The sequence below is a fragment of the Myotis brandtii genome, unplaced genomic scaffold (assembly GCF_000412655.1).
Source record: "Myotis brandtii unplaced genomic scaffold, ASM41265v1 scaffold1053, whole genome shotgun sequence".
In the NCBI taxonomy this organism is placed as follows: Eukaryota; Metazoa; Chordata; class Mammalia; order Chiroptera; family Vespertilionidae; genus Myotis; species Myotis brandtii.
In genome coordinates this window covers 262,557-288,956 of record NW_005353549.1, presented here as the reverse complement: position 1 = coordinate 288,956, position 26,400 = coordinate 262,557, and the positions used below count along the sequence as shown (strand labels likewise).

The following is a 26,400-nucleotide window of genomic DNA, read 5'->3' as shown; positions in this document are numbered from 1 at the left end:
GCTGGTTTGCCCTGAAGGGTGTCCCGGATCAGGGTGGGGGTCCTGCTGGGGTGCCTGGCCAGCCTGGGTGAGGGACTGAGGGCTGTTTGCAGGCTGGCCACAGCCCCTTCAGGGTGGGGACCCTCACCCCATGAGGGTGTGGCCAGCATGGGTGAGGGGCTGATGGCTGTTTGCAGGCTGGCCATGGCCCCCAGCCACCCAAGCTCCCAGGGGAGGCTGGCTGGAAGCAGGTATCTGGGATTTATTTATTTTTTATAATTGAAACTTTGTTGCCTTGAGCAGAGGCCATAGCCGGCCAGGGCAGGCAGGAAGCTTGGCTTCCTCCATCGCCAGGGTAACCAAGCCTCCTGCTTGCTCCAGCTCCGTGCTGCCAGCCGCCATCTTGGTTGGGTTAATTTGCATATAGTCGCTCTGATTGGCTGGTGGGCGTGGCTTGGGCGTAGCAGAGGTATGGTCAATTTGCATGTTTCTCTTTTATTAGATTAGATGGTATGCATTTGTCTATCTAAACATAAGTAAACAAAAAAATACAATAAATATATGGTATAAAAGATAAAAAATGGTATAGGGCAGGAGCTTGCAGGACAGAAAATTGCTCTGTGAGAGGTGACTGAATGTGAAGGCCTAGCACATACTATACAGTACTGTAGACACTATAAACACAGTCCCATAAGCCTTGCCTCTGCTTCCTTCTGACAGGGTCAGAAATAAAACAGTGAAGCTGCCAAAGCTGTTCCACGAACAGGGATATGAACTGGACTGATGTGCAATATTGAGGAATCAGCTAAAGCATACATCACACCACAACAGTGACCATCAGGAGGGAGTGAAAGCTTGTCTGAGGATTAATAATAAGAAATCAAAATGGAAAGCTAAAAGAACACAAGGGATTGCCATGGCAACGTGGTTTTGAGTATTGCATGTTGGAGCAGTGGTCATATTAAGGAACTTTGTGTTATTCATTTTTTTTTTAAAAAGAGGGGATTTCTAACATGGAGAAGGTGCAGAACTGAGACTTCAATATTCTGACTTTGGAAATTTGTTTTTGGTTCCATTGACCCTTTCTGGCACAAAGGATTTCTCTAGAACTGAATGGATGGGGAAAAACAACAACTTATCTATGCTTTATATCATTACAACTTGAAAATATTTACAAAGTACAGGGGCAGGCTGGCTCCACACTACCTGTAGGGGCCTCATATACATTATATAAATGTAGGAAAGTCAGCTCTATTAATAATATTACTAGAGGCCCAGTGCACAAATTTGTGCATGGGTGGGGTCCAGCCAGCCCGGCCCCCATCTGCGCAGATCAGGGCCGGGCCTGCTGGGAAGAGGAGACGGTGGGAAGCTGGCCGGATGGCTTGCCCTGATAGGGGCCCTATCAGGGCTGAGCTGGCTGGGGGAGGAGCCGTGGCGATTGGCCGGTGGGCCCCGCCCTGTGAAGGCCTAGCACATACTATACAGTACTGTAGACACTATAAACATAGTCCCATAAGCCTTGCCTCTGCTTCCTTCTGACAGGGTCCCACCTCCAAATGGGGTGGGGTGGGGGCCAATCGGGGATCAGTGGCCAGGAGAGGAATGGGCCATGGGAGGTTGGCCGGCCAGCCCCACCCTCGATTGGTGTGTGTGTGAGGGGGAAGGGGGCCGATCGGGGGCGGAGCTGGCTGTGGGGAGGGGCAGCAGGCCAATTAGGGTGGTGGGGCTGATCGGGGTGAGGCTGGCAGCGGTGGGCCAGCCCTGCCCCCGAATGGGGTAGGCAGGGCTGATCAGGGGCCAGCCGGTGAGGGAGGGGCCATGGGTGGTTGGCTGGCTGGCCCCGCCCCAATTGGTGTAAGGGGGCTGATCAGGGGTGGGGCCATCCAGGGGGAGGGACCACAGGCGGTTGGCCGGCCCTGCCCCTGATCAGGGTGGGGCCGGCTGGGGAGAGGGGACACAGGAGGTTGGCCGGTTGGCCCCACCCCCCCCAATTGGGCCGGTTTGCTGGCCACAGTGCGCGTCATAGCAACCAGTCATCCGGCATTCCGGTCACTGGCTTTTTATATATAGAGATTATACATTTCTACAAATGGAAAAACCAATAGGCAACATTACATAACTTGAATGATTAAGTACTTAGTTCCCAAATAAAGTACAGTAATTAAACCAATAAAAAGAAAAATTCTATGACATTCAAACTTTCAAAAAAAATTTTTTTAAGCATTTACTCATTTAACAAATGTTTATTAAACACTATGTGCCAACTATTAGGTGCTAGGGCTTGAGCAGAGAACAAAGAAGTTCTGCTCTCATGAAGCCAGCTTATGGTCCAATGAGAACAAACATTAGCTAGATTTTTTTTTTTTCCTTCACACCCATCTCCAAGGTCAGTGGTTTCCAAGTGAGGGCTCATTTCATTTGTCGGGCTTCAAAGACCACAGTGCCACTTAACAGAAAGTGGAGAAATGCATACAGCCCTTATACACATTATATACAATGAAGACCAGTCTTATTCAAAATGCCTATAGAGTCGCTTTTGAGAGAAAGATATTGTTCTAGTATAACCAGCAACCAGGTCTTATTATCTTTCTTGAATTCCTTTTTCACTCTGCTGAAATAGCTCTTCAAGTAACTTTCTCATAAAGAGAATTTGGCTAAGCTCTTTTATACCTGAAATCTTTATTTTGCCTCCCCCTCATTGACAGAATTCAACACTCATCTTTAAAAACAATATACCCCATTCCTCTCCACTCCCAAATACATTTTACATGTGAGAATCCAGAGCTGTAGATTAGAATTCCCATGATAATCTCCTTTCTTAGTAATTTGTTCTTGCTTGGAAAGCTTTTAAAATATCTTTATCCTGTCTTTTTTTTTTTTTTCTTTTTCTTTTAAATTATCCTGTTGGTCACTCAAGTGAGTCCATACTTCTGAAAACATATATCTTTGAGTATGGAAACTTTTCTTTAATCATTCTTCCCATTGCTTTTTCCTGTACTCTCTTAAACACTGAGAGACAGTGAATCCCTTTTTCCACCACATCTTTCACACTTTATATTTTCACCTCTATTGCTCCACATTTGGAAATTTCTTTGATTCGAAATTCCAGATCATCACCTGGACCTAAAACATGAACGTTTTATTAATCTGCTTGCTCACTGCTTTTTTATTATGAGAATCACATTTCTTATTTCCAATAACATTTTCTGGCTTTCTTTTCTTTTTATACATAAATCCTCCCTAACAACAAATCAAATTTTGTTTATATTTTAAATTACCTTTTGCTCCCTGTATTAAATATTTCTTTTAATGGGTTTGCTCTGGTTGTTCTTTCAACAAGCTTGATATCTTCTTTTATCAAACATAACAAAATTCTGTGTTCAAATTTAAGAATGAAGAACTATACAAATACTACAATAACTGGTATGGAGTTCTCCTGTTGTTTTAAGTTTCACCAATACCCCTCATTCTAAAATAGCCTGACTTGCAAGTTTTATATAACAAGACAGGATGTTTGGTCGGCTCCTCCATAGGGTGCTTTCCTGGCAAGGCAAGCTGGGGAATTCCTTCATTGCCAAAATAACCAGAATAAAAATTTTTAGAAACCATAAAAAAGATACAGCAATGACAAGATAGAATTAGCTTTTGGAAGTCCTTGTCTATCACAAGTAGACTCAAGAATTTAAAGAAAAACATAAGCACAGTAAGAAGAGAAATGTGAGAAAGCTACTGTCACTATAGACATATATGTGTAATTTTAAAGCACAAAACTTCTATGAAAAAGCAAAGAAAAAATAATCACGAATTTGGGGAAGGCAAAGATCTGAAGTCAGATTAATATAAGCCTTCCAAAATTGTTCTTTGTCAAAACTGTTTTGGCTAAAGGACCTTTGCCTGACCCTACACTAAAAAAAAAAAAAAGGCTTAAAGGATACTATGGATCAACTAACAGAATACTGCAATTATATTAGAGAATATCCTTATTCTTAGGAAATATACACTATACTTTTTTGGGGAAAGAAACACGATATATGAAAATTACTCTGAAATTGTTAAAAACAACAACAAAGCAAACAGGAAAGAATGTTAACAGGTCAATCTGAATGTTCTACATACTATTCTTATATTTCCAAATAAATTACAAATTATTTTTAAATAAAAAGATGAAGAAAAAAAGAGATTCCCTCATATTGTTGCAAGTAGATATATAGATATCAATCATTCCACCATATTACTGTTGCACCAATGTATTTTGGCCGTATTCCTGCTGATGGACATTTGGGTTAGTCCTTGGTTTTTTTGTTTTGTTTTTACTATTATCACTTGTTTCCACTAAGAACATTGCTGTATGTCTTCTGGGGTATGGGGGAAGTTTCTCTTACATATCTATCCTGAAGGAAAACTGCTGAACTATAAGGTATATGGAATATATACCTTACAAAACTGTTTCTCCACATGGCTTTATCAATTTAAGGTTCCCATCTGCAAATTTATGAGATTTTGTTGATCTGCAGTCTTCCAATACTTGATACTATTAAGTTTCTTAATTTTGCCAAATAAATGAATATAAAATATTTTCTCATTATCATTTTCCTAATTATTAAGACTGAATATCTTTTTATGTACTAATTAACCATTATTGTTTCCTCCCATGAAAGGACTATCCATACATCTTTTGCCCACTTTTCTACTAGATTATTTATCTTTTTCTTAAATTGACTCATATTCTTTATTTTTGATACTAATCTTTGGTCAGTTATGTTCAAATTTCTCCCAGCTCCTAACATGTCTTTTTACTTTCTTTAAATCATCTTTTCATGAGCATATTTTAATATAATCAAATTTTATCAGTTTTTCTTTTATAATTAGTGTTTTGTGTCTTAAGAAACCCTTCTTCGCCGAAACCGGTTTGACTCAGTGGATAGAGCGTCGGCCTGCGGACTGAAAGGTCCCAGGTTCGATTCTGGTCAAGGGCATGTACCTGGGTTGCGGGCACATCCCCAGTAGGAGATGTGCAGGAGGCAGCTGATCGGTGTTTCTCTCTCATCGATGTTTCTAACTCTCTATCTCTCTCCCTTCCTCTCTGAAAAAAATCAATAAAATATATTTAAAAAAAAAAAGAAAGAAACCCTTCTTTACCGATGGTCTGAAGGACATGCACCTGGGAAAATGTAATCTTCACATTATCATACGCTTTGAGGAATTTCAGCTAAATACAAGAAAGAGGGGGTCATGTTAAAGGAGAAGTTTAACTAATGACTTGCAACTACTTTTATTTAAAAATTTAAAAAATGTGCCCTGACCGGTTTGGCTCTATGGTTTGGCTCGGTGGATAGAGCGTCGGCCTGCGGACTCGGGGGTCCCGGGTTCGATTCCAGTCGGGGGGATGTGCCTTGGTTGTGGGCACATCCCCAGTGGGGGACGTGCAGGAGACAGCTGATTGATGTTTGTCTCTCATCGATGTTTCTAGCTCTCTATCCCTCTCCCCTCCTCTCTGTAGAGAATCGATAAAATATATTTAAAAAAATTTTTTTTTAAACTGCAACAAGTAAAGAGAATCCTACCAAAACACTACTAATTTGTCTTTTTGGATAGAGCACAGAAGGACCTAGAATATATATACATTCTTCCTTCATCACTAGGATATCAAGAATATTTTGAAAGCAGTTTTGCTGGAGAGCCAAAGTGCAAGTACAAGTACATCTAAGAGAAAATTTACAAATGAAAATCTACAAATTCTGCCTCGACAAGAGGTAATAGCACCAGGAAGAAAACTGGGCAAAGACACATGATACCCCAAGTGTTAAACGGTTAATATGCAGGAAAACTTTCCTGACATGGTGGTTTCAAAAATTTCACCTGCATATCCACTGTACTGGCTCTACCTTCTTACTCTTCACAGGCTGATGAATTGCTTAATTGGTAAAGTCAACTTCACCATGCCTTTCCCATTTCCACATCTGCAATGGGAAGAAAATATGCAACTAACACCAAGCATTAAAGTACAAAACAAAGAAACACCGAGACCACCAACAACAAAAAGCATGCTATGTAGGGACAAATACCTGACCTGGATGATCAGGAAAAAAAAGCCAAAAAGAGTCAACCTATATTGCAAAAAAAGATACTAGCAAAACTATAATGAGTCCAGGCAATGGCTGCCAGAGGTTAGACTTGGGGGAAGAATATAAATACAAAGGAATAGTACAAGATAGTTTTGGAGAGCCGAAACCGGTTTGGCTCAGTGGATAGAGCGTCGGCCTGCGGACTGAAAGGTCCCAGGTTCGATTCCGGTCAAGGGCATGTACCTGGGTTGCGGGCACATCCCCAGTGGGAGATGTGCAGGAGGCAGCTGATCGATGTTTCTCTCTCATCGATGTTTCTAACTCTCTATCTCGCTCCCTTCCTCTTGTAAAAAAGCAATAAAATATATTTTTTTAAAAAAAAAGATAGTTTTGGAGAGATAATGGAATTATTCTGTATCCTGATTGTAGTGGTTACACAAATCTACAAATGTGTTAAAATTTATAGAACTGTCCACACCAAAAAGGTGAATTTTACTGTATGATTTAAAAATGTTTTTAAAGGATTTGTATACAAATATTTATAGAAGTTTTATTTACATTCTTCAAATACTGGAAATAATCAGATGTCCTTCAAAGAAAGAACAGATGGATAAACTGGTAAATCCATATAAGGAAATAGTACTTAGTAATAATTAAAAAGAACAAAGAATTGGTATACAAAACAACAAACTGCAAAGATAGCATGCTGAGTGAAAGAAGCCAGTCTTAAAAGAGTACACACTGTGATTTCTGACATTATGGAAAATGCTTCCTAGAGACAGAACAGATCAGTGAATTAGGGTTAAAAAGGAGAAGGCTTAACTAGAGAGCAGCAGCAAAGGAGAATTTACAATTTTACTGTATGTATATTTAATAAAAGAAACAAGTTAAAAAGGATATGGAAAAGGAAGAAGTTCCTAAAAATAATCATTATAGGAAGCAAAGATAGGCTGTGAACAGTCATCTTTGTGACCCAAAAAATTAAATCAACTAGGCATCAAAAAATTCAGGTAAGCAATCAATCAACTGAAATAAATGGGAGCTAGATGTGATAACATAAGCAGACATGTCACTGAAGAATGCAGAACCTCACAAGTCACAAAATCAACACAAAGCAAATCACATCAATGTCATGAAAATTCAAATTTGAGAAATTCTCCAAATGCAGAAAAAAAAATGGTAAGAACCAATGGCACTGAAAGAATGTTCAAAGATTCAACATTCTTTGACATTATTAGAAAAAAGAAAATGAAAACCTGACCTTTGGACAAAGAATTAAAAAAAATTATAATAGAGACCCATATTGGACACATTCTACATAGAGGTCCATATTGCAAGAATAAAAAAAAAATCTTTTATTTCCAAAGAAAGGAAATTTAGGCTGGCCTCAGACATCTTTTATATGTAATAGAAATATAAAGCTATAAAATGAAGCCTGAAAGAAAAGACTGTGACTCAAAAATTCTATATCCAGGTAAACTGTTGTTCTATTATGGTCAAAGTAAGGCATTTTCTTGCATTTAGAAGGGCTTAATAAAAATATTATCAGCTACTCTTCCTAAAAAATAATACAATAAGCTAAATAAAATCCAAAGCAAATATGTCAAAGGTGAGTGAGACATAAAAAGACTGGCTGTAAACAATAAAACAATTTAAATGTAAAATTTTAAAGTTCAAATAACCGTTGAATGTATAACTACAAAACAGTATGTAATGGTCATAATTCCTGAGATAGTTATATAATAATTAAAAAACACCCTAGAATTAAAATTTCAGACTGGGTAGAGAAGAATTGTGGAAAGACATAAAAGGGTGGCCTCTCCTTAGCAGTAGAAAGAACAGTTGATAACTATTTCCCTGCCTTGCATCTTTCTCCCGGAGTAATCTCATCCCACTTCCGTGGAATTATCTGTTTAAGAACAAGAAAGTCCCCATCTGTGACTCCCACATCTAACTGTCTAATCAAAGAGATTTCACTATCTATATTTCTCAAAAGCACCTTAAAATCAGCACATCCTAAAACAAAATCTTCACTTGCACCCCACCTTTCATACCCCAAATCATTTCTCCTGATCCATTATTTGTAAGGGCAGTTACAAACGGTTAAACAGGGCCTTAAATATTAAATAGCCATTTGTACTATTCCGAAGCAAAGTTTCTAACAATTCAGTTCAAGAATCACTAGCAGCAAAATTATCGAGGTGCTCGATTAAAAATATACTCTACCAGGTTCCTTATCAAATATATCAGATTGCCTGGGGTTGTCTCAATAGTCTGCATTTTCAAGAAGCACCCTAATTGATAAGTATGTGTCCTAAAATGTATGGGAACTACTGCTCTAGGATCATTTCACATGCTTCACCAGTAAGAAATGTTAACTGAAATAGTTCCCTCTTTTGCAAATATCAAGTAGCCACAAGATGCTTATGTTTACACACAGATAGGAATCAACTTTAGTTCCTGTTTTATCTCAATTTCTACATGCAAGCTTTCCATAGCAACCATCATAATCTATTGGAGAAGCTTCTAACTTTATCCCTTATTTGAAAATAACTTTAAATGTACTGTCTATGGAAAAATCTGTTAGTTTCTTACTCCATCCATCCCCTTTTTCTCCTAAAATTAGCACCCTCCCCCACACCAATTTTCTTTTGTAGTCTAAAACAGAAAACATTCCCCAGCCTATCTTGCTGTGTGCCCTCTGATCAAATCTGGCCAATATGATGCAACATGAACAATGAGTAACTTCTTGAGAAATCTCCTTTAGAGTCTCAACAAAAGTAAATAACTGAAGAAATAAAATTCTGCAATCTACATCTAAAGCCCCATGTCTTCCCAACTCTTAGCTGCCTTCCTAAAGTTAAATTCGTCTACATTTTGTACAAGTGCTCTAACTGCATAATTATAAAAAAGCTTCAGGAGTTTTAGGGAAAAATATTTTATTTCTCATAAATACAAAATAAATAATGTTCAAACATTTATTTAAAAACTGTTTGGTTCAAACTCCAGACGTGTTATTTCCATAAAAATAATGTTTAAGATTAGAGTCCCTTGCTAGTTCTCAAGCCTGATTAATTATAAACGCAGAATTCACTGAGCTTTGATAAACACGACTCAATAACCTTTATCACCTGAGGAGTATGAAGAATAGGCAAAAAGCAAATTCAGAGAGTAAGGGTTACCCTTGGAAAGGAGAAATGTTTCAAATATGACATCACAGGTCTTCAAGGATCTTTGTAAAGTTGTTTCTTAAACTAAGTGATTGTTTTCCTTCAGAGTAAAGTTCTTAAACTCAAAATGTAATATTAAAAGGCATTAAATACCCATCCATGCACAGTACCCCAATAAAAAGACCCTACACACAAAAATTACTGTACTCTTACCCTACGCATGGCTTCCTCCTCTTCTTGACGCTTTTCATAATGTGCAAAGTCATCAAAGATTGAGGTGGTATGCTTGAAGGTAGCAATTATTTTAAGCACTTGCTTAGCTTTTTCTAGGGGTACCTCTTGAGTGTCCCTTGAATTGGTAACTGGTTTGTTGTCATTATTTTCTAAGCGAATATGCCGTAATTGGTTATTGGGAACATCTTTGACAAAGATCCACTTAACTTCAAATTTGCCCTTCCACTTATCCTGAGACCAGACACCAGCATATGCATTATAGTCCACAACAGACTTCATTTCAGCCACTCCACAAAAATGTCCACTGCCATTCACACTGAAGAGTAAATAGAGTGGGCCTTTCCCATTCAGGGAACGGTAAGCTGCATCCAAACGCTTATTACCATGCTCAGTACTACACCAGATAGAGTACTTAATGGAACGGTGAATGTCATCCTCAGAATAGCTTTTAATTATAAACACTCGTCCATTTTTCAGGTTCCAGTCAAAGTCTTTGGGATTATAGTTGTTTATGGCCTTTAGCTTTTCCAGCACTGGATGCACTTCTACACTAGAAGGTGAAGCACTGACAGGAACAACACCTAAACCAAAGTTTTCACCGCCCGCTCCATTGTTCTGGTTGAAGCCACCTCCCCTATTCCGAGGAGCTACCCAACGGTTCTGCAGTTGTTGCTGTTGGGGCTGCACTTGGTGAGGCTGAGCCTGTGGCTGAGGTCCTTGTTGCTGCTGTGGTTGTGGTGGCTGAGGCTGCTGTTGAGGCAGTTGGCTTTGCACCAATGGTGGTGGTTGAATTAATGGCTGAGGCTGCTGAATTATAGTTTGAGGAGGCAGAACTGGTTGGGTTGGTGGTGCCTTTACCACGGACCCCTTTTCATCCCAAGTTCCAATATTCATGTTGTGTTTTATAGGAGGTGGTGGCACAGCAGAACCTCCAATTCCTACATTGCCCTTGGGTTTAAGTTTCGGTTGAGGTTTGGCAGGCTTTCTGGCAATGGCGGCCCAGGAGGTTGGTTTAGGTGCTGCACTGCTAACTGGGGGCATACTATTGGTTGCAATGCTAGTCATACCACTGCTGCTCAAGGCTGTACCTACAGTTTTTGTCACTGCAGCTGTCAGGTCACCACCAATTTTCAGTCCCGTCATGCCTTGCTCAATACTGCTAATGCCAGGCACCTTACTCAAAGTATCATTGCCAAATCCAGCCTGTCCATCAGTAATAGCTCTCCCAAGAGAACTAGGTGGATAGCCATAACTGCTACTATAAGCAGAACTTTGCGTTGATTGTCCCTGAGATCCACTTGTCCCCCATGTAGAGAAATCAGCATTACCAGGAAAAAAGTTAAATCCATGCTGACCAAGAAATGGAGGGGTATTTCCTAATGCCCCAGGTTGACTAAACACACCATCTGGTATATAATGATGTTCTCCATTACTCATTTGTCCATAAGTTGTCAGATATGGCATAGGTTGGTCTCCAGCTGTGGACCATGCTGCTTCCCCAAGAGAATATGGAAATCCAATGGATGGAGCATAGTAACTAGGCATGTATGGATCTGACATTGGTGGATAGCTGTTACTCTGGAAAACAAAAGATCATAATCAAGAGCAAAGTTCCTCTGAAGGGTGAGGGGGGGGGGGGGATCTGAAAGATGAAAATCAAATAAATTTAAGTAAATGAAAACAAATCCACCTGTTCCAAATAAGCAAAATTAAAGTTTCAAACCTAATTTTATCAACAGAAAAATTTGCTGATGAGTATTTTTACTTTAAAATGTTTATAAAATTCCAAGTTTTTTGTTACAGAGCTAGGGGTGGAAGATAATTATTTTTGTTTAAAGAATCTGGTCCTCTACCACCATTTAAAAATACTGTACTTTCTACAAAAGATTGGTTTCTAAATTTTGCCCACACAAATTCATCATTTATAGCCAGCTTTATTTTAAGCAACTGATGTATACAAACATGTATAACCAAAAATTTAAAAAGCCTGAAAACTATGCCAATAATAGAGAAATTATAGCCTATCTGTATTACAGAATCCAGTTCAGCAGTTAAATTTTGAAATTTTAAGAAAAAAATTAGAGAAATACACTCTGAGAAGCAAAGATTCATGATTATATGTATAGCATGATCCAAATTTGTTTTTGTTTTGCCTCACTCATTTTAAAAAGAAACCAAACCAAATCCTTTCTACGGTTTCTTAATGGTAGGATAGCAGGTGCCTCTTTTCTTTTTTAGATTTTCCAAATTTTACACAATAAACATCACCTTCCTGATCAGAATTTTCATTTACAAATTGAGTTCCTGCAATTTCCCCCCAAAATTACTGCAATTACATCAACTTTTATTTTGAATATTAACTAATCATTCAGTGATTTGCCAAAAACCAAGGTAGCAAATTCTATTTTTAAAAACTCAAATTTGTTATTAACACAATGTGAAAAATAAAATATTTAAGGATTTTTTTGAATATGTGTTTCTTATGCCCCAAACAGGCCTAACAACAGATTTTCACAATTTGATGTAGGTGTGATTTTTAAAGCCTCGAACAGACCTTTAGAATTTGTAGAATAAGCAAGGTGAAAAAAATTAAGCTAATATCCAGTCAGAAGAACTAGTATTCCCTTTGCAAGGGTCAAAGTTCGAAGACTGATTATTCACTTCATTTTTATAGATATTCTAAGTTTCCCAGAGCAAAGTATGTAATCCCCCCCCGCCCCCCGGCCCCTTTTTTGCCATTAGTCTCTTGGGACTATTCTAAAACACTGCTTTTTCACTCAAGAAAGTACATCAATATAAATGGAAAGCAAACATCATATTGCCTGGAATTCACTTTAAATTATTTTTTGTAAAGGCCAATCATTAAAAACTGAGATGCTTTATTGTTACTATTAAGTTTCAAATAAAGGTTGTATTTAAATTAATAATTATGACATAATATTACTACTTCCAGTAAAGATTGCATTTAAAAAAACAACTCTCAATTCATACTATTTAAAGAAAACAAAAATGACTTCATTCACTTGATATGAAGTACATTTTACTGTATTCAAAACTGGAAATACACATGTTACTATTTACTAATTTAGTTGAACATATTCATTAACTATACAAAGGTTAATTATTAACTGTATTTGAAAATATATTCCAACAATGTTCACAGAATTAGTATAAAAGAAATGAAGAGCATCTTTGGAACCACCACAGTAGTGCCATCTTTACAGAAATTAACAGTGGAAATACTGACTGTTATATTTAAAGACAAAAATAAGAGCTTCTTGAGGAAAAGTTCAAAATCACCAACAATGGTTTTCAATGAAAAAATTCTTCAATGAATTAAGTAAACTTTACCAGTCAATGAAGTTGATACACATACACATACACACACACACACACACACACACACACACACAGTATAACCAACCAATCACTAAAGTTCAGCCAGAATAATCTATATAATAGATTAAACGATTTTTTAAAATATTTTTAAATTTAAAGTTATTAGAGTATCTATTTATTAGTAATTTTAACCAAACACTTATTAAATACCTAAACTGTGATATAAGATACTCATTGTAGCCCTAGCTGGTTTGGCTCAGTGGATAGGGCGTCGGCCTGCGAACTGAAGGGTCCCGGGTTTGATTCCAATCAAGGGCATGTGCCTTGGTTGCAGGCACATCCCCAGTGGGCAGCTGATCAATGTTTCTCTCTCATCGATGTTTCTAGCTCTCTATCCCTCTCCCTTCCTCTCTCTGTAAAAAATCAAAAAAAAAAAGAAAAAAGATACTCATTGTAAAAGAAAACCTACAGCTAATGACACATAACACATGGAAGTGAATAAATTTCCCATGAGGGAAGAGTACGAGAGCTGGGCTAAATATGGAGGTAATCAGTTTCAAAGTTTTAATTTAGAATGTTGGCACTGAAACCTAGACTCAGTAAGTTATGTGGATGTGGGAGTGGAAAAGCAGACCAGGTAGAAACTTTTTAAGTTCATTTTTCATAATAAAGTGTTTGCAAAATTATACTCATAATTTATTTTGAATATTCTTATTTCACCTTCACAAATGCTGAATTTTGCACAATTACATATCAAGTTCCTAATTTATGTATACGTAAAGTATAATTCAGGGGTCAGCCAACAAAAGGTCAAAGAACAAATATATATTTTAAGCTTTGCAAGCTAAATAAACTCTGGTTGCTGCCACATATTTACTTTTGAAAAAGGCTGCTAACTCAAGGAATTTCTCAAAGAAATAGAATGGACTGAATTGGGTCCCTGGGCCACAGTTCTTTGAAAATTCAGTTTTAACTGATTCTGTAACCTGATAATGGAAAATAACTCAACACTTACTTTTTTTTTCACGTTTTACTTAAAACGTGATTATAATGATTTTAGAGAGAGGTTAAGAGAGGAGAGAAACATCAATCAGCTGCCTCCTGCAGGCCCCCCACTGGGAATCAAGTCCACAACCCTGGGCTTATGCTCTGAACAGGGACCTTTTGGTGCATGGGACAACACTCAACTAACTGAGCCACACTGGCCTGAGCTACCACATTCTTTAAAATCTATCACCTTTAAATAAAGTGATGTAAAACTTTTGAGATTTCCCTTATATTTAAAAAACGAATTGAAAGGGAAATATGTACATATAAAAAGTGATATAATTACCAATGGATAATTGATAACAGATGCATAATTCCTTTACCCACAGCATAAACTTAGAAACACTACCTGAGGAGCTATCTATATCTATATATCTATATATCATCTATATATCTATATCTATCTATCTATCTATATATGCCTAAGCCACTATCTATCTATCTATCTATCTATCTATCTATATATGCCTAAGCTATGATGCACACTGACCACCAGGGCACAGACACTCAACGCAGGAGCTGCCCCCTGGTGGTCAGTGCGCTCCCACAGCAGCAGTGCCACTCAGCTGACCAATGGGCGCCAGATACCAGGCTCATGGATGGCGAGCTAACTGAGCAGTGGCACTGCACCTGGCCCGGGCTCAGGCTCCTCCCCAGCTGTCTGCCGTGGCCTGATCCCTGCAGTACACACCAACGGACCCCACCGGTGCACGAATAAGTGCACCGGGCCTCTAGTTTAATATAAGGTTGAAGTGAACCCATAAGGCAACCAAATTCTAATCCCAGCCTAGGCACTTATCAGCTAAGTGAAAGTAGCCAAAATACAACTCTGAATTTTTTTCTCCACTATTCAAAGGAAATAAAGATACAGTGCCTATGACACAGTAAGTGGTCAACAGTTATATTTATTAATACAACTCAACCTGCCTCTTTAAAATGTAACTTAACCATCAAGCACATTTGTATAGTTTCAAAGCTAGTCCAGATCTTAAGAGTATAAAGTCCTGGCCCTGGCTGGGTGGCTAACTTGGTTGGAGCATGGTCAATTACAGCAAAAGGTTGGGGGTTAGATTCCCAGTCAAGGCACACATCCAGGGTTGAGGTTTCAATCCCTGGTTGGGTGTGCTTGGGAAACACAACTGATTGATGTTTCTCTCTCACTCTGATGTTTCTCTCTCACAAATTAATAAAAACATATACCTGGGTGAGAATTTTAAAAAGTCAAAAACAAAAACAAAAAAACAAAAGAAGATATAAAGTCAAGATGTGATGTAGTAGGCAAGGATTGGGCTCAATTCTATACTCTTCCACTTTCTATGTCAGTGATTTCACTGATCATTAATTTCTCTAACCTTGTTACTTCATTGGTAAAATGGGGATGATACCTGCTACTCTAATCAACTGTAAAGATTTTTCTAAATCTTTAATTGCAAAGTGCTATATTAAAATATAGATTAAGCCTTTACCTTTAGATTTTTTAATTTGAAAACTAAAATATGGAAGGTTAAAAATTCTTCGTTAGAATTTTGAAATCATTTATAATTATTATCCTTTAGCCCGCAGGCCAGTTGTTTTTCTATTATCTCAAAGAAAACCTGAACAGTAAGAAAAAGTTTATGATCACTGTTCTAACCTAAAGACATTTTAATACAACTCAATTATAACTGAGTCTTTTATTTTGTGTGTGTGTGTTTTGTTTTAGTTAAGGTAACTTAATATTCATTTTTGCTTCATAAACACCCAAATTTCCAAGGGAGAACACTGTACAATGTTTCAGAAGTTCAATAAAAAAGACTTGAGGCATTATCCACCAATGTCAGCACGTAAGCACAGAGATAAACAAAATTGCTTCCCCTTAAGAACCTGAGGTACTTCAATCTCCTGAACTCACTTCTGAATTAATAAAAAGTGAAGGTTAGTCTACTTTTAATGTTTACCTGTATTTTCCTCAAATATTTAAAAAATATTATTGTACTTTTAAAAACCTATAATTTATGCAGATTAATAATAAAAATGTCATAAGAAAATGTACTCTGTCATATAACTTGACATTTCAACCATAATATTTCATTCCTTAATTCTAGAAGATAACCTAATTCACATTCAGTAAGTATTTAATAAATGCCTACTATGTAACTGATTAAAGTGCCAGTCACTGGAGACAAGATGAAAAACATGGTTTCTGACCTAAAGGACTCCACAAGTCTAGGGGAAGACATATTTACCCTACAATTTGATAAGTACTATAATGGAAGTACAAACAAAAGAAAACAAACACTCTAGCACAAAGAGAAGGAAGGGTGCAAGTAACTGGGGGAATCAGAAAAGACTTCAGAAGCAATAGACACAGGATTCTGTGTGTGGGTGTATGCAAATCGTACACATTGAGATTATGAAAGAAAATATTTACATTTTCAGAAAATAATAATAAGCCCTATTTCCTTGAGTAAGTGAGATGGAGAAAGCTGACCAAAGATGAGGCAGGAGGGATGTGTTGTGAAGTTGAGGTAAATTCTTTAATATGTCAATGGCACAAACTTCAACTTTAAGACTCCTGAGTGGCAATACAGAATTACCAGTTAGGAAATCATTCAAACAGGCAAAGATAATTATATTATTCTCTTAGTTCTCTATATCTCTTTCCTGATAAACATGACTAGGAATTTATTTCCCCATATATACAAACAGACAAATTCAAACTTCATTTTTCCAACTTACTCTTCCAATTTATAAGGCACGTTTAATAGTACCAATTAAACATGAATTTTCTGACCAACAAATTGTCCAATTATTCTGAGGAATTATAGAGAACTATTTTTTGGCTGATCTTCATTTTTACTTAAATAAGCGATTTTTGACTAGGAATTTATTTCCCCATATATACAAACAGACAAATTCAAACTTCATTTTTCCAACTTACTCTTCCAATTTATAAGGCACGTTTAATAGTACCAATTAAACATGAATTTTCTGACCAACAAATTGTCCAATTATTCTGAGGAATTATAGAGAACTATTTTTTGGCTGATCATTTTTACTTAAATATAGCGATCTTTTAAGAGAATAAACAAAACCAAAAAAAAACTCTACACAGCAAATATTTTACATAAATGTTACATGCACATCCACTTTATAATTAAGCAAAATAAACTTTTAAGCATAAGAATTTTTTTTAAATCATTAAAAAATAAGACAATACACACAAAATAGAATTAACAGAAGCAACAAAAATACACATTTCATAAAGCTTCAGTTGGTCTTGTCTCCCAATCTACTGGTTAAAGCCTGCATTTTGAAAAACCCTACCTTCCTTGCCAAACAGAAACCTCCAATTTGGCTAAGCCTAATATAAATCCATAAAAAAGAGAACTAATTTTAAAACCAGAAGGACAGACATTTACTTGTAAATTAATATAAAAATTATTCCCTAATAAAATGAACACTAGAAAATAGAAGAAATATGCTGCCACAGAAGACGAATAGCCTGGTGTAATGTATTCCTGGGTTTGATGTGAATTAGATCTAAGTATATAAAACAATTTAAAATAACCAAAAATATTAAACACCTTTCCAGACAAATGATTCATTTTTCTTATTTATAATATTAAAATCAAATGATGGGATTTAATTTTAAAGTCATATTGCATATTTATAATTGAAAATTTAAAAATTAAATAATTACTTCAGGTAGGTCAGTGCAAGGACCTACAAATACTTGCAGAACTTTAAATCTGCAAATAATTACTTGATATATTTCACCAATAAATCCAGTATTCACTCATCTGTTCTAAAAGGTCAATTTTTGTAAGTTTTTAAAATTTCAATTAAGCAATTTTAAGTTAAATTCTTACAACTTACTTTCATATTTCAGATAATTTTCCATTTTTCTCTTCAATAGACCCAGTATTCAATATTCAATAATTATAGTGTTCTTTAAAAGGTAAATATGGCCTTAGACAGTGTGGCTCTATTGGTTGAGCGTCATCCCATGTATCAAAAGGTCACTGGTTTGATTCCTGGTCAGGGCACATGCCCAGGTTTGGGGCTCAATCCCCAGTAGGGAGCATGTAGGAGGCAGCTGATTGATGTTTCGCTCACACTGATATTTTTATCTCCCTCTCCCATTCTCCCTCTCTCTCTCCCTCTAAAATCAATAAAACATATTAAAAGAAAAAAAGTAAATATGTACCTTGACTACACATAATTATTTAGTATTACAGAAAGATAACTGCTGAAAACCTATTCACTAATATTGGCAAGAGGGAAGTAAAATACAGTCTTACTGGTATTAAACTTTAAAACCTCTCTTGAAATAGCACATGACTATATTGATTCAAATAACATGAATTAAAATGATTTAATTAATATAAAGCATAAGACCTTCCATGTAAACATCACATTAAAAAACAAGACTATTATAGTTGTTTTGCCAATATTAACAAGGAAGCTTTTATGATACAATTTAAAAATTGGATTAAGGTAAATGCATTTATAGTCTTAAAAATTAATTTTCCAACACTTTAAAATTTTTTTACAAGTGAAATTTTATGAAAAATTCCAATATAAAAGAACAGATAAAAAGCAAAGCAGAGCTCTGGTTGCCACAAAGGTGGGATCAAGGGTACCCTCCCCCAATCTCCCCTAGGCAGACCTGAAGCACCTCTGTGGAATGCCAAATAACCAATCTTCTAAGCCCCTGTGACAAATGAATTATAAAATATCTGTTACCAAGTAAAGCGAGGATTCTTATGGTAGCAATTTTCAAACATTTAAAATCCATTAAAATTTCTTGAAAACAGACTCTGAACAATGAAGACAGTGGATCTGCATAATATATCCTTATATTAGAAATTCATTTTATATTTTAATCAAGTATAAAATCAAGTAGCAAAAAACCCACAATTTAATTATTTAGACCAAATAAACTTCTCAAACTTATCTGATCGTAAAAACATTGTGGGGATAATATCTACTATACCTCATTATCAGAATTTCTCGAAAAGGTTGGAAAACACTGCCATAAGGGATATTAATTGAGGTCACTGTATGGCCCCAAATAGAATATTATGTTTCTTTTAAAACTTACAATACAATTGTACAACAAATGATCTTCCCCTATTTTCCAATTATATATTCTTTCACAACATTTAGGTGGAAAGTAAAATTTATTGAGATTATAAAATAGATTACATAAATATGAAATGAAAATTTTCATTCTTAAGAGTAGCCAAACTTTCATTGATTTTTATCACCCATTTTTCTTCTCTCTCATTTATTTATTCTCTCCCAACATATGCTAGAACTGCAGATCAACAGACAGAAGAGAGTGGTTAAAGAAATTACTAAGAGATTAAACATAACCATGGCTCTCCAGTCCTAAAAGTAATTCTACATCCACAAAATGGGAACTATTTTTGTTCAAATTTGCTTTCAAACTATAAAGTTGTGTAATAACATTTGGTTCCTTGTTCTTTCATAGTTTTAAAAAACTAGAGGTTAAGATTTCAAGATACATTTTTTTTTCATACATCTTTTTTTTTAAGCAAAACAAAAGCAACTTCATTCCAGAATGTTCTCCCTAAAGAAAATGATTAATAATTAAAGTTTATTTTTAAAATTTATTTCTAGTAGCAATATTTTTAATAACAAATGGGTGCAGACAGAAATGGTATAGAGACCAAATATCAGATTTTTAATGTTTACATCTAAATTATTCCTATATTTAAATTCACATTTGTGAATAATTCAAACACACAAGAATCTCAAAAGCTAACAATTATTTGATTTGTTGAAATTTTCCATGCATATAATATAGAAGCAAGTGTTTATAAAGTCTTAATTATTTTATATATCTTTATTTATCTATTTCCTCCATTACCAGGTTAAGTTAAAACTTTAACTATCAGTAAAATTCAAATAGGAATGTCTTATGAAGAAGAAAATACTACATTAAACCAAAAATTTCAGGCACAAAGTAGTCCTCTCCCACAAATTTCTAGCTAATTAAACCTTGTAATTTGCTTTGGCTACAAAGATATGACAGTGACATTAAAAGATTAAATTCTTTCAACATTTCAAAAAAACACACTAAAACATATACTAGTAATGTTCCATGTTCAAATCTTTATATTTCATAATCTAGTTTCAGCTGTCTATAATTTTTAAAGAACTCTTCTGTGTCATAAACATGCAACTGCTATTCAGGTACACTAGATTAATTCATGTTATTGTTAGTCTCATTCAACTAAATATCTATTTCAAAAATCAATTTATACTAATATAAGTTTAATTCCCTAAATATGGAACTGTCAGACTTACCTGATTTGTCTGGCTACTTAAGTATGGCTCAAAATCATCATCATTTACAGCATCTTTTTGATGAATGGAACCGTTTTGTACTGAAACTAAAAAATATATTTGTATTAGAAGTGTTGTAATCATCATTATGAGAATCACAGAACAACCTAACATTTTCAGTATTTTTCAAATCAAGTCACAAAAAGTTACCCTGAGCTTTCTTTTTTTCACCTAAACACTCTCTTAAGATTAATTTAATTTTGGATACAAATATTTACGTGCTACCAAAAAGTTACAAATCTTATATTGATATGCCTAAGATTAGAGAAATACAAATTATATATATACTTTCCATTACCAAAACCATAAAGTAAATATCCCAATTTTAACACTGCAGTAAGCAAACAGTTAAATTAAAATGTTGGAAGGGTTTGCTAATGCTATATTTGAATCTAAAATACCACTTCAAATAGTGTTGCAGATTTCTGAATGTTCTCTAACTTTGTTAAATCTATTACTTAGTTCAATAAAGGTAAATAAAGAACTTTTTTGATATCTAAAGTTACATAAAATGTCTCCAGTTAAAAAAAAAAGTGACTAAAATTAACTTGAGGCAATATCACAATGAATAAATTATGAAAAATTCTAAATAAAAATTATGAAGACTTCCACCTGAAAATACAAATAAAATTCAGACACTAAAGATAGCCATGATTACTCTTGCAACACACAGGAAAACCAATCAGAACAATTTATAATGCCATATTTGTCCAGAGATCATTTCCATAAATGCTCTATAGTTATTCTCTTGACACTGTCTCAGAGTGCTTTTGAGCAAACTTGAGGTAAGAAGATCCTGGGTTTGAATCCTAAGTCCAACACTGAGAAGTTGGGTGATCGATCTCTAGTTAGTGACTTAATTTTTTTTAACTCTACTTCTCTGTTCAAGGAGTATATTAATAGTACCTATCTACCTCACCTCATCAGAGTATTCAATAACAGTATGCAATCAGGATGACAATTTACTTTAGGACCACAGAAGTTTACCAGGCTAAAACTTGATGTGCTGGCTCTGTCTATGAAAATATACTATTCTATACTACTTTCGAAACACAAGTGAGATATAAACAGTTGAACCTTTCTGGTGGATATTGACTAATCTGTTGGAAACAACAAAAACACCCTCAATATCTGGGTATTTATTACTTAAAAATAGTGTCACAAAATATTATAAATTAATGTCAGGGGCAATGGATTTAAGGGGTGTTCCTTTTTAACAGCATACCATTTTAATTTTTCCTAATTTGAGTTTAGATCATCTATAATGTAATTGCAAGTTGACAATGACATGGGAACAAAAATAGGAGATATCCTTGGTTCTTTGCCTCCCACTAAGTAGCAATGACAACTCAAAGAAACAATGCTATATTGTGAAGCCTTCAAAGTAAACATACATTGCCCCTTAAAGACTACAGTGGGGCCTTGACTTACGAGTTCAATTCGTTCTGAGACCGAGCTCCTTAAGGAGCTCGTTAACTCAAATTACTCTATCAACTCAATGCAAAAAATCGGTGGAGAGACAGCTGGTATCTCAAAAAACTCGTGAGTTGGGACACTCGTAAGTCAAGGCGCCACTGTATAAGAGAAACCTGATGGTCGACTTGATCCACTGAGGTGGTTTAACGCTATGTAATAAAGATAGCACAATAGCCAAGGTTGAGCTAAAGGTGCTCCCCAGATTTTAAACAGGTTAACAGCTACTAGAAATTAAAATAAAGAGGTGAATACCTTAGGCTATTTCTGGTGGGCTAATCATGTCAGCCCAAGAGATTCTAACATACCTGTTTTTCTTTACCACTCCTTTATCAAAGGTAGCTATGCATAATGTATTACCTCTTGAAAAATAATTCTTCACTACACTTTTGGACTATTACACCAGTACTATTAGTACATATTTAAAACAGCTACCCATTTCAAATCACATCTATTTCTTGTATTTGTTAGATTTTCACAAATTTAATCCACACTGCTAATATGGTAAAAAGTACCTGCTTAAACTTTATCTAAATACATATTACACTGCTATTCTTATTTCCTCTGTTCTATCCTTTCTCGTAAGAGGCTGAGACTAAGAACAAAACATTCACACACAATAAGTAAATAGTCTACAATCATTTATAAGTGATGTGTAAAGGTCTAAGAAATTTCAAAAGACTACTCAAGGAGTATGTCAAAGGAAATGTTTAATTAAAAGTATTTTATGCATACTGACAAGTAATTTGCATTCAATTAAAGTCTGAATAAGAAGCCAGCCTTTGAGTTTCATAAGCATACATTTAAGAAATTCAACTGTCTTAAAGACTTTGGTTTTTGAACATCACTTAATCACAATTTAATGTCTTGGAGACTGAGAGCCATTAAATAGTAATGAAATCTAAGCTAGTTCCATAGTCTGTACAAGTTCTTCAGGGAAAAAAGAACAGATGACTTACATGATTCTTCGCCTGTTTCCTCTGCTCTATGAAGCAGAGTCAAATCAAGATAGAACATGGGCCTTAGGAGCCAGGAGATTCTTTGCTCTGGTCTGACTACATCAAGTTAGGAAAGTCAACAGATCTGTGCATCATGTTTTCCCACCTACAAAAACAGTGACAATACCATATACCCTCTATCTCCTTATAGGAATGTTTTGAGGATTAATAATAAAGCCTAAAATGACAGTTAAGTGCTTTGCAATCATTTCCAAAGGGGAGATGGGAGAGGTTACAAAAGAATATTGCCAAAATACAAGGCATTTTCAACTACTTTTCTGAATCGCTAAAAAATAGCCAAATTTAACCTAAGTCTGTGACATTACAGTTGTACCAAACAATGTTGGGAGGGGAAGAGAGAGAAGCGAAAAGATAAATTACTTTCCATATATCTACCTATTTATGAACTTAAGGAATAGGAAGAAGCAAGCAGTAAGGCCTGAGGGCTACTAGGAGCATAGGATTTGACACTTTCTCTGTGATGCCTGCAGGAAAAGGAGTAATACACTTTGATACCAGCAAGCAAAAATCCTTCTTGTTAATAAATAAAAGCGATATAAACTAAGTTTTAAATTATGGACCAATAGGTAAATAATCATCTTTAAATTTCTACTACGCTTCACCATGGCCAATAATAAAAACAATTCAAATATTTAACATAGAGTACACAATAGATGAATTTAAAAGGATTCAAACTTATAAACAAATAAACCTAGAATTTATACGACAAAAGCATGTTTTGCCTTACAAAGACATTGCTATAAAATTCCCTTTAAATTTTAATTTTAGTTCCTTTAGTGCATTTATGTCATTAAAGATATATAGAAAAACAATTAGCAGAAAATCAAAGACACTAAGGCCAGGTGTAAAGCCAACGTTGTCAACTAACAATAGTTCAGAGAAGAAACACAGCATCTCTGAAATCATATGAACTGAAAAGGATCCTGCTTTCAAAACTCTGACACCTCCTCACGGACATGTATTTTTCATAAGTTCTAAATTCAAGTTTAATACTCATGTTCTTCGAATACTGAGGCTCTACGTTCAGGAAAAATAACTTTGCTTTCTGCTTCATAAAAATAAACAGAATAACTGTAAAACAATTTCACTAGCTTGAAAATCCAGTCAGCTAAGGCAGAGTAGTTTTTCTCACACATATACTACTTGTATAAGTTCACTTGGGGGTGCCTTCTCCTTGTAATTCTCCCTGCAGAGGCATAAAAGTACAAGTAATGTATATGTGTATTTTTGCCCTTGTAGTATCTACCATTTTAAGGCATCTTAAGTGACTGCCAATACTTTTAGGAGAGTAGCATTTTTCCCTCCTGCTGTATTTTAGGCAACAGTCTTCCTGCATCTTAAAAATAAGATGAATTGAGGCCCTGGCCAGTGTGGCTCAACTGATTGACTGTTGTCCTGTGCATATGCCCCCGGGCTGACGGCTGGATCCCAGGTACGGATGTGGACAGGAGGAGAAATCACAGGAGGTGATATCTATCTCTCTCTCTCTCCCCCTCCCTTCCTCTCTAAAATTAACTTAAAAAACATATTTAAAAAATAGGCGAGGAAGGTGAAAAGAAACTCAGCAGATATAACTGCTAGAGCAGTGGACTACTGTAATTACAACAATCCTCACAACATATTATAGGGTTTATGACTGGAATTATTATTTTTTATAGAGGGAAAATTCTGGTTAAAAGATGCACTGTGTTCAAGCTCACTTGGCAAGTCAGCGGCCACAAGCAGTATTAGAACACAGATCTCCTTGGTAACCCAGTCAATCCTTCTATCCATGAATGAGATTATGAACTGAACAATAAAGGAGAAAGAAAATTTCTTGGCATAAAGAACTATCCAAATAAATACTTTGTACATGTATCTAAACACACCTAACAAAAGTGATACTAATAGATTAAAACAATGTTAATAACAAAAAAATATTTATTTATGATCAATATACATTATTTACATATAATTTATACCTATAATATAAAAAATGTCACTAGGACATACTTAAGTGAAATGACTATATTATAAATCAAGTTTATAGTAATGGCTTATTCAATAGATGTTCTATTTTGTTTTGTCAAACAAGTACTTCACAGAACTTGCATACTTACTTTATAGCAGATTAACACAAAACTCTTAGCATTTCAAATAGCCTTGCAAAGTGCCACCTCCCCAAAGATCTAGGATAAAATAACTTACGCTAGGCAATAATGGGAACAAATTTCACCTATCTCCAAGTCTACATACCTCCTAATGGGAAGACTAGCAAAAACAAGTAATAGATCATTCTTTTTAAGTTTACAAATAAGTTTTTTAAAACTCACTTAAAATAAATCAACTATATCAAATCCTGAGGTTTATACTCCCAACATAAAAAAATTCTAAAATTAAAAATTGTACTCTAAAAATTAAATTCTAAAATTTAAAATTTCTAAATGTGTATATACTCCAAGAAAATCTACCTTAATCAAAACAAAACAATAAATTTGTTACTTAATATAGTGCCATATATCTGGAATGCATAAGTTCTCAAATAAATTGTACAAATCAAAGAAAATTAACTAAGCTGTGTTTACAGTACCTATGCCTTTCAAATTTGCTATAGCAAATAACCTGAATCTAAAGAGCATCATAAAGAGATTAAATTGCATCTAAAAAACTATTGTAGATCTTATTTTCTAGGCAATACTTTGCTTCCTAAAATAAAAAACAGGAAGCATAATCATATTGAGTCTCATTTCAAGTCCTATTACAAACTGTCAATAAATATACCATTCACTGTAATGCTATTTAATTGGCACTGTCCCAAGAAAGCAGTTATTGTTCCATACTCACTCACGTCACATGATCAATGTCATGTTTCAGTCAGCTGACCGAACTATTCCGTATTAGTAAACACAAAATACACTTATTTTTAAAAACGCTTTACTTCCCGGAGTACTTCCTTTCTTAAAAACTAAATAGCAAATCACATAATCAAGCATTTCCTTCGCCGTCAGTCCTTTCTAACGTACCAAATTGAGTCCCACCTTGCAAACAGGACTACAGAGAGCGAGAACATGCCTGCTCAGCTTTGATCTCTCACATAACTGCCTTCAATAGAATCAATGATTAACAGTACAATTTGCACTGATGTGACATGGAATGCTATGGGGTTGCATGTTCCAAAGTAACCTAGACATGACAAACAAAATCTCCACTTATCTACCTATGGAAAGAAGTGACACAATACAGGCAGATTGAAACATATATGCATAACACCATCTCCTGAACTGAAATACACAACTAAGCAGAACACTGTTCCTGATACCACTTTGCTTTCTATAAAACTGGCCTCCAGGCAAGGAGCTACCGAAGTTTTGGAGAGCACTGGGCTGCCTTAGCCACGGTGAATGTTCCTCCAATCCTACATTTCAAAAAAAAGGAGAGGGGGGCGGGGAGGGGGGAGCAAAAACAAACAGAAAGACCCTCACACCGTTTAAAAAGTAACATCGAACCAACAGTGATGAGTAAGATAACAAATAGCCAAACTCACCTTTATTTCCTTGCCCTTTAGGTCTCTGTGTAGCAAGACGAAAGGTGTCGTAATGTGAAGGGGGGGAAAAAAAAGAAAGAAAAGAGGGAAAGTGTCTTAACCAAAGGCGTTATCAAAGGCAAGTTATTTTCAACAATCCGCGTAGGAGCGAAGCCACCGTCTCCTCCAGGGCCCCCCATTCCCCCATAACC

The 26,400-nt window shown here is 35.5% G+C and overlaps 1 protein-coding gene across 7 annotated transcripts in view; it reads right to left on the bottom strand.

Annotated features, from left to right (window-relative positions):
• Positions 1-26,378, bottom strand: part of YTHDF3 (YTH N(6)-methyladenosine RNA binding protein 3) — a 39,604-nt gene extending 13,226 nt beyond the window's left edge. Inside the window, exons 1-6 of one of the 7 annotated variants that reach the window (XM_005856927.2) lie at positions 26,210-26,378; positions 22,627-22,771; positions 20,156-20,241; positions 18,489-18,533; positions 9,431-11,029; positions 5,842-5,942 (exon numbers count right to left, since the gene is read on the bottom strand). In XM_005856927.2, coding sequence (XP_005856989.1) covers positions 5,898-5,942; positions 9,431-11,029; positions 18,489-18,533; positions 20,156-20,241; positions 22,627-22,684 — 1,833 coding nt within the window. In that variant the 5' untranslated portion in view covers positions 22,685-22,771; positions 26,210-26,378 and the 3' untranslated portion in view covers positions 5,842-5,897. The remainder of the gene's footprint in view (positions 1-5,841; positions 5,943-9,430; positions 11,030-18,488; positions 18,534-20,155; positions 20,242-22,626; positions 22,772-26,209) is intronic. The other 6 variants (XM_005856928.2, XM_005856929.2, XM_005856930.2 and 3 more) reach the window with 6 other exon arrangements.
• Positions 26,379-26,400: the final 22 nt, after the last annotated feature.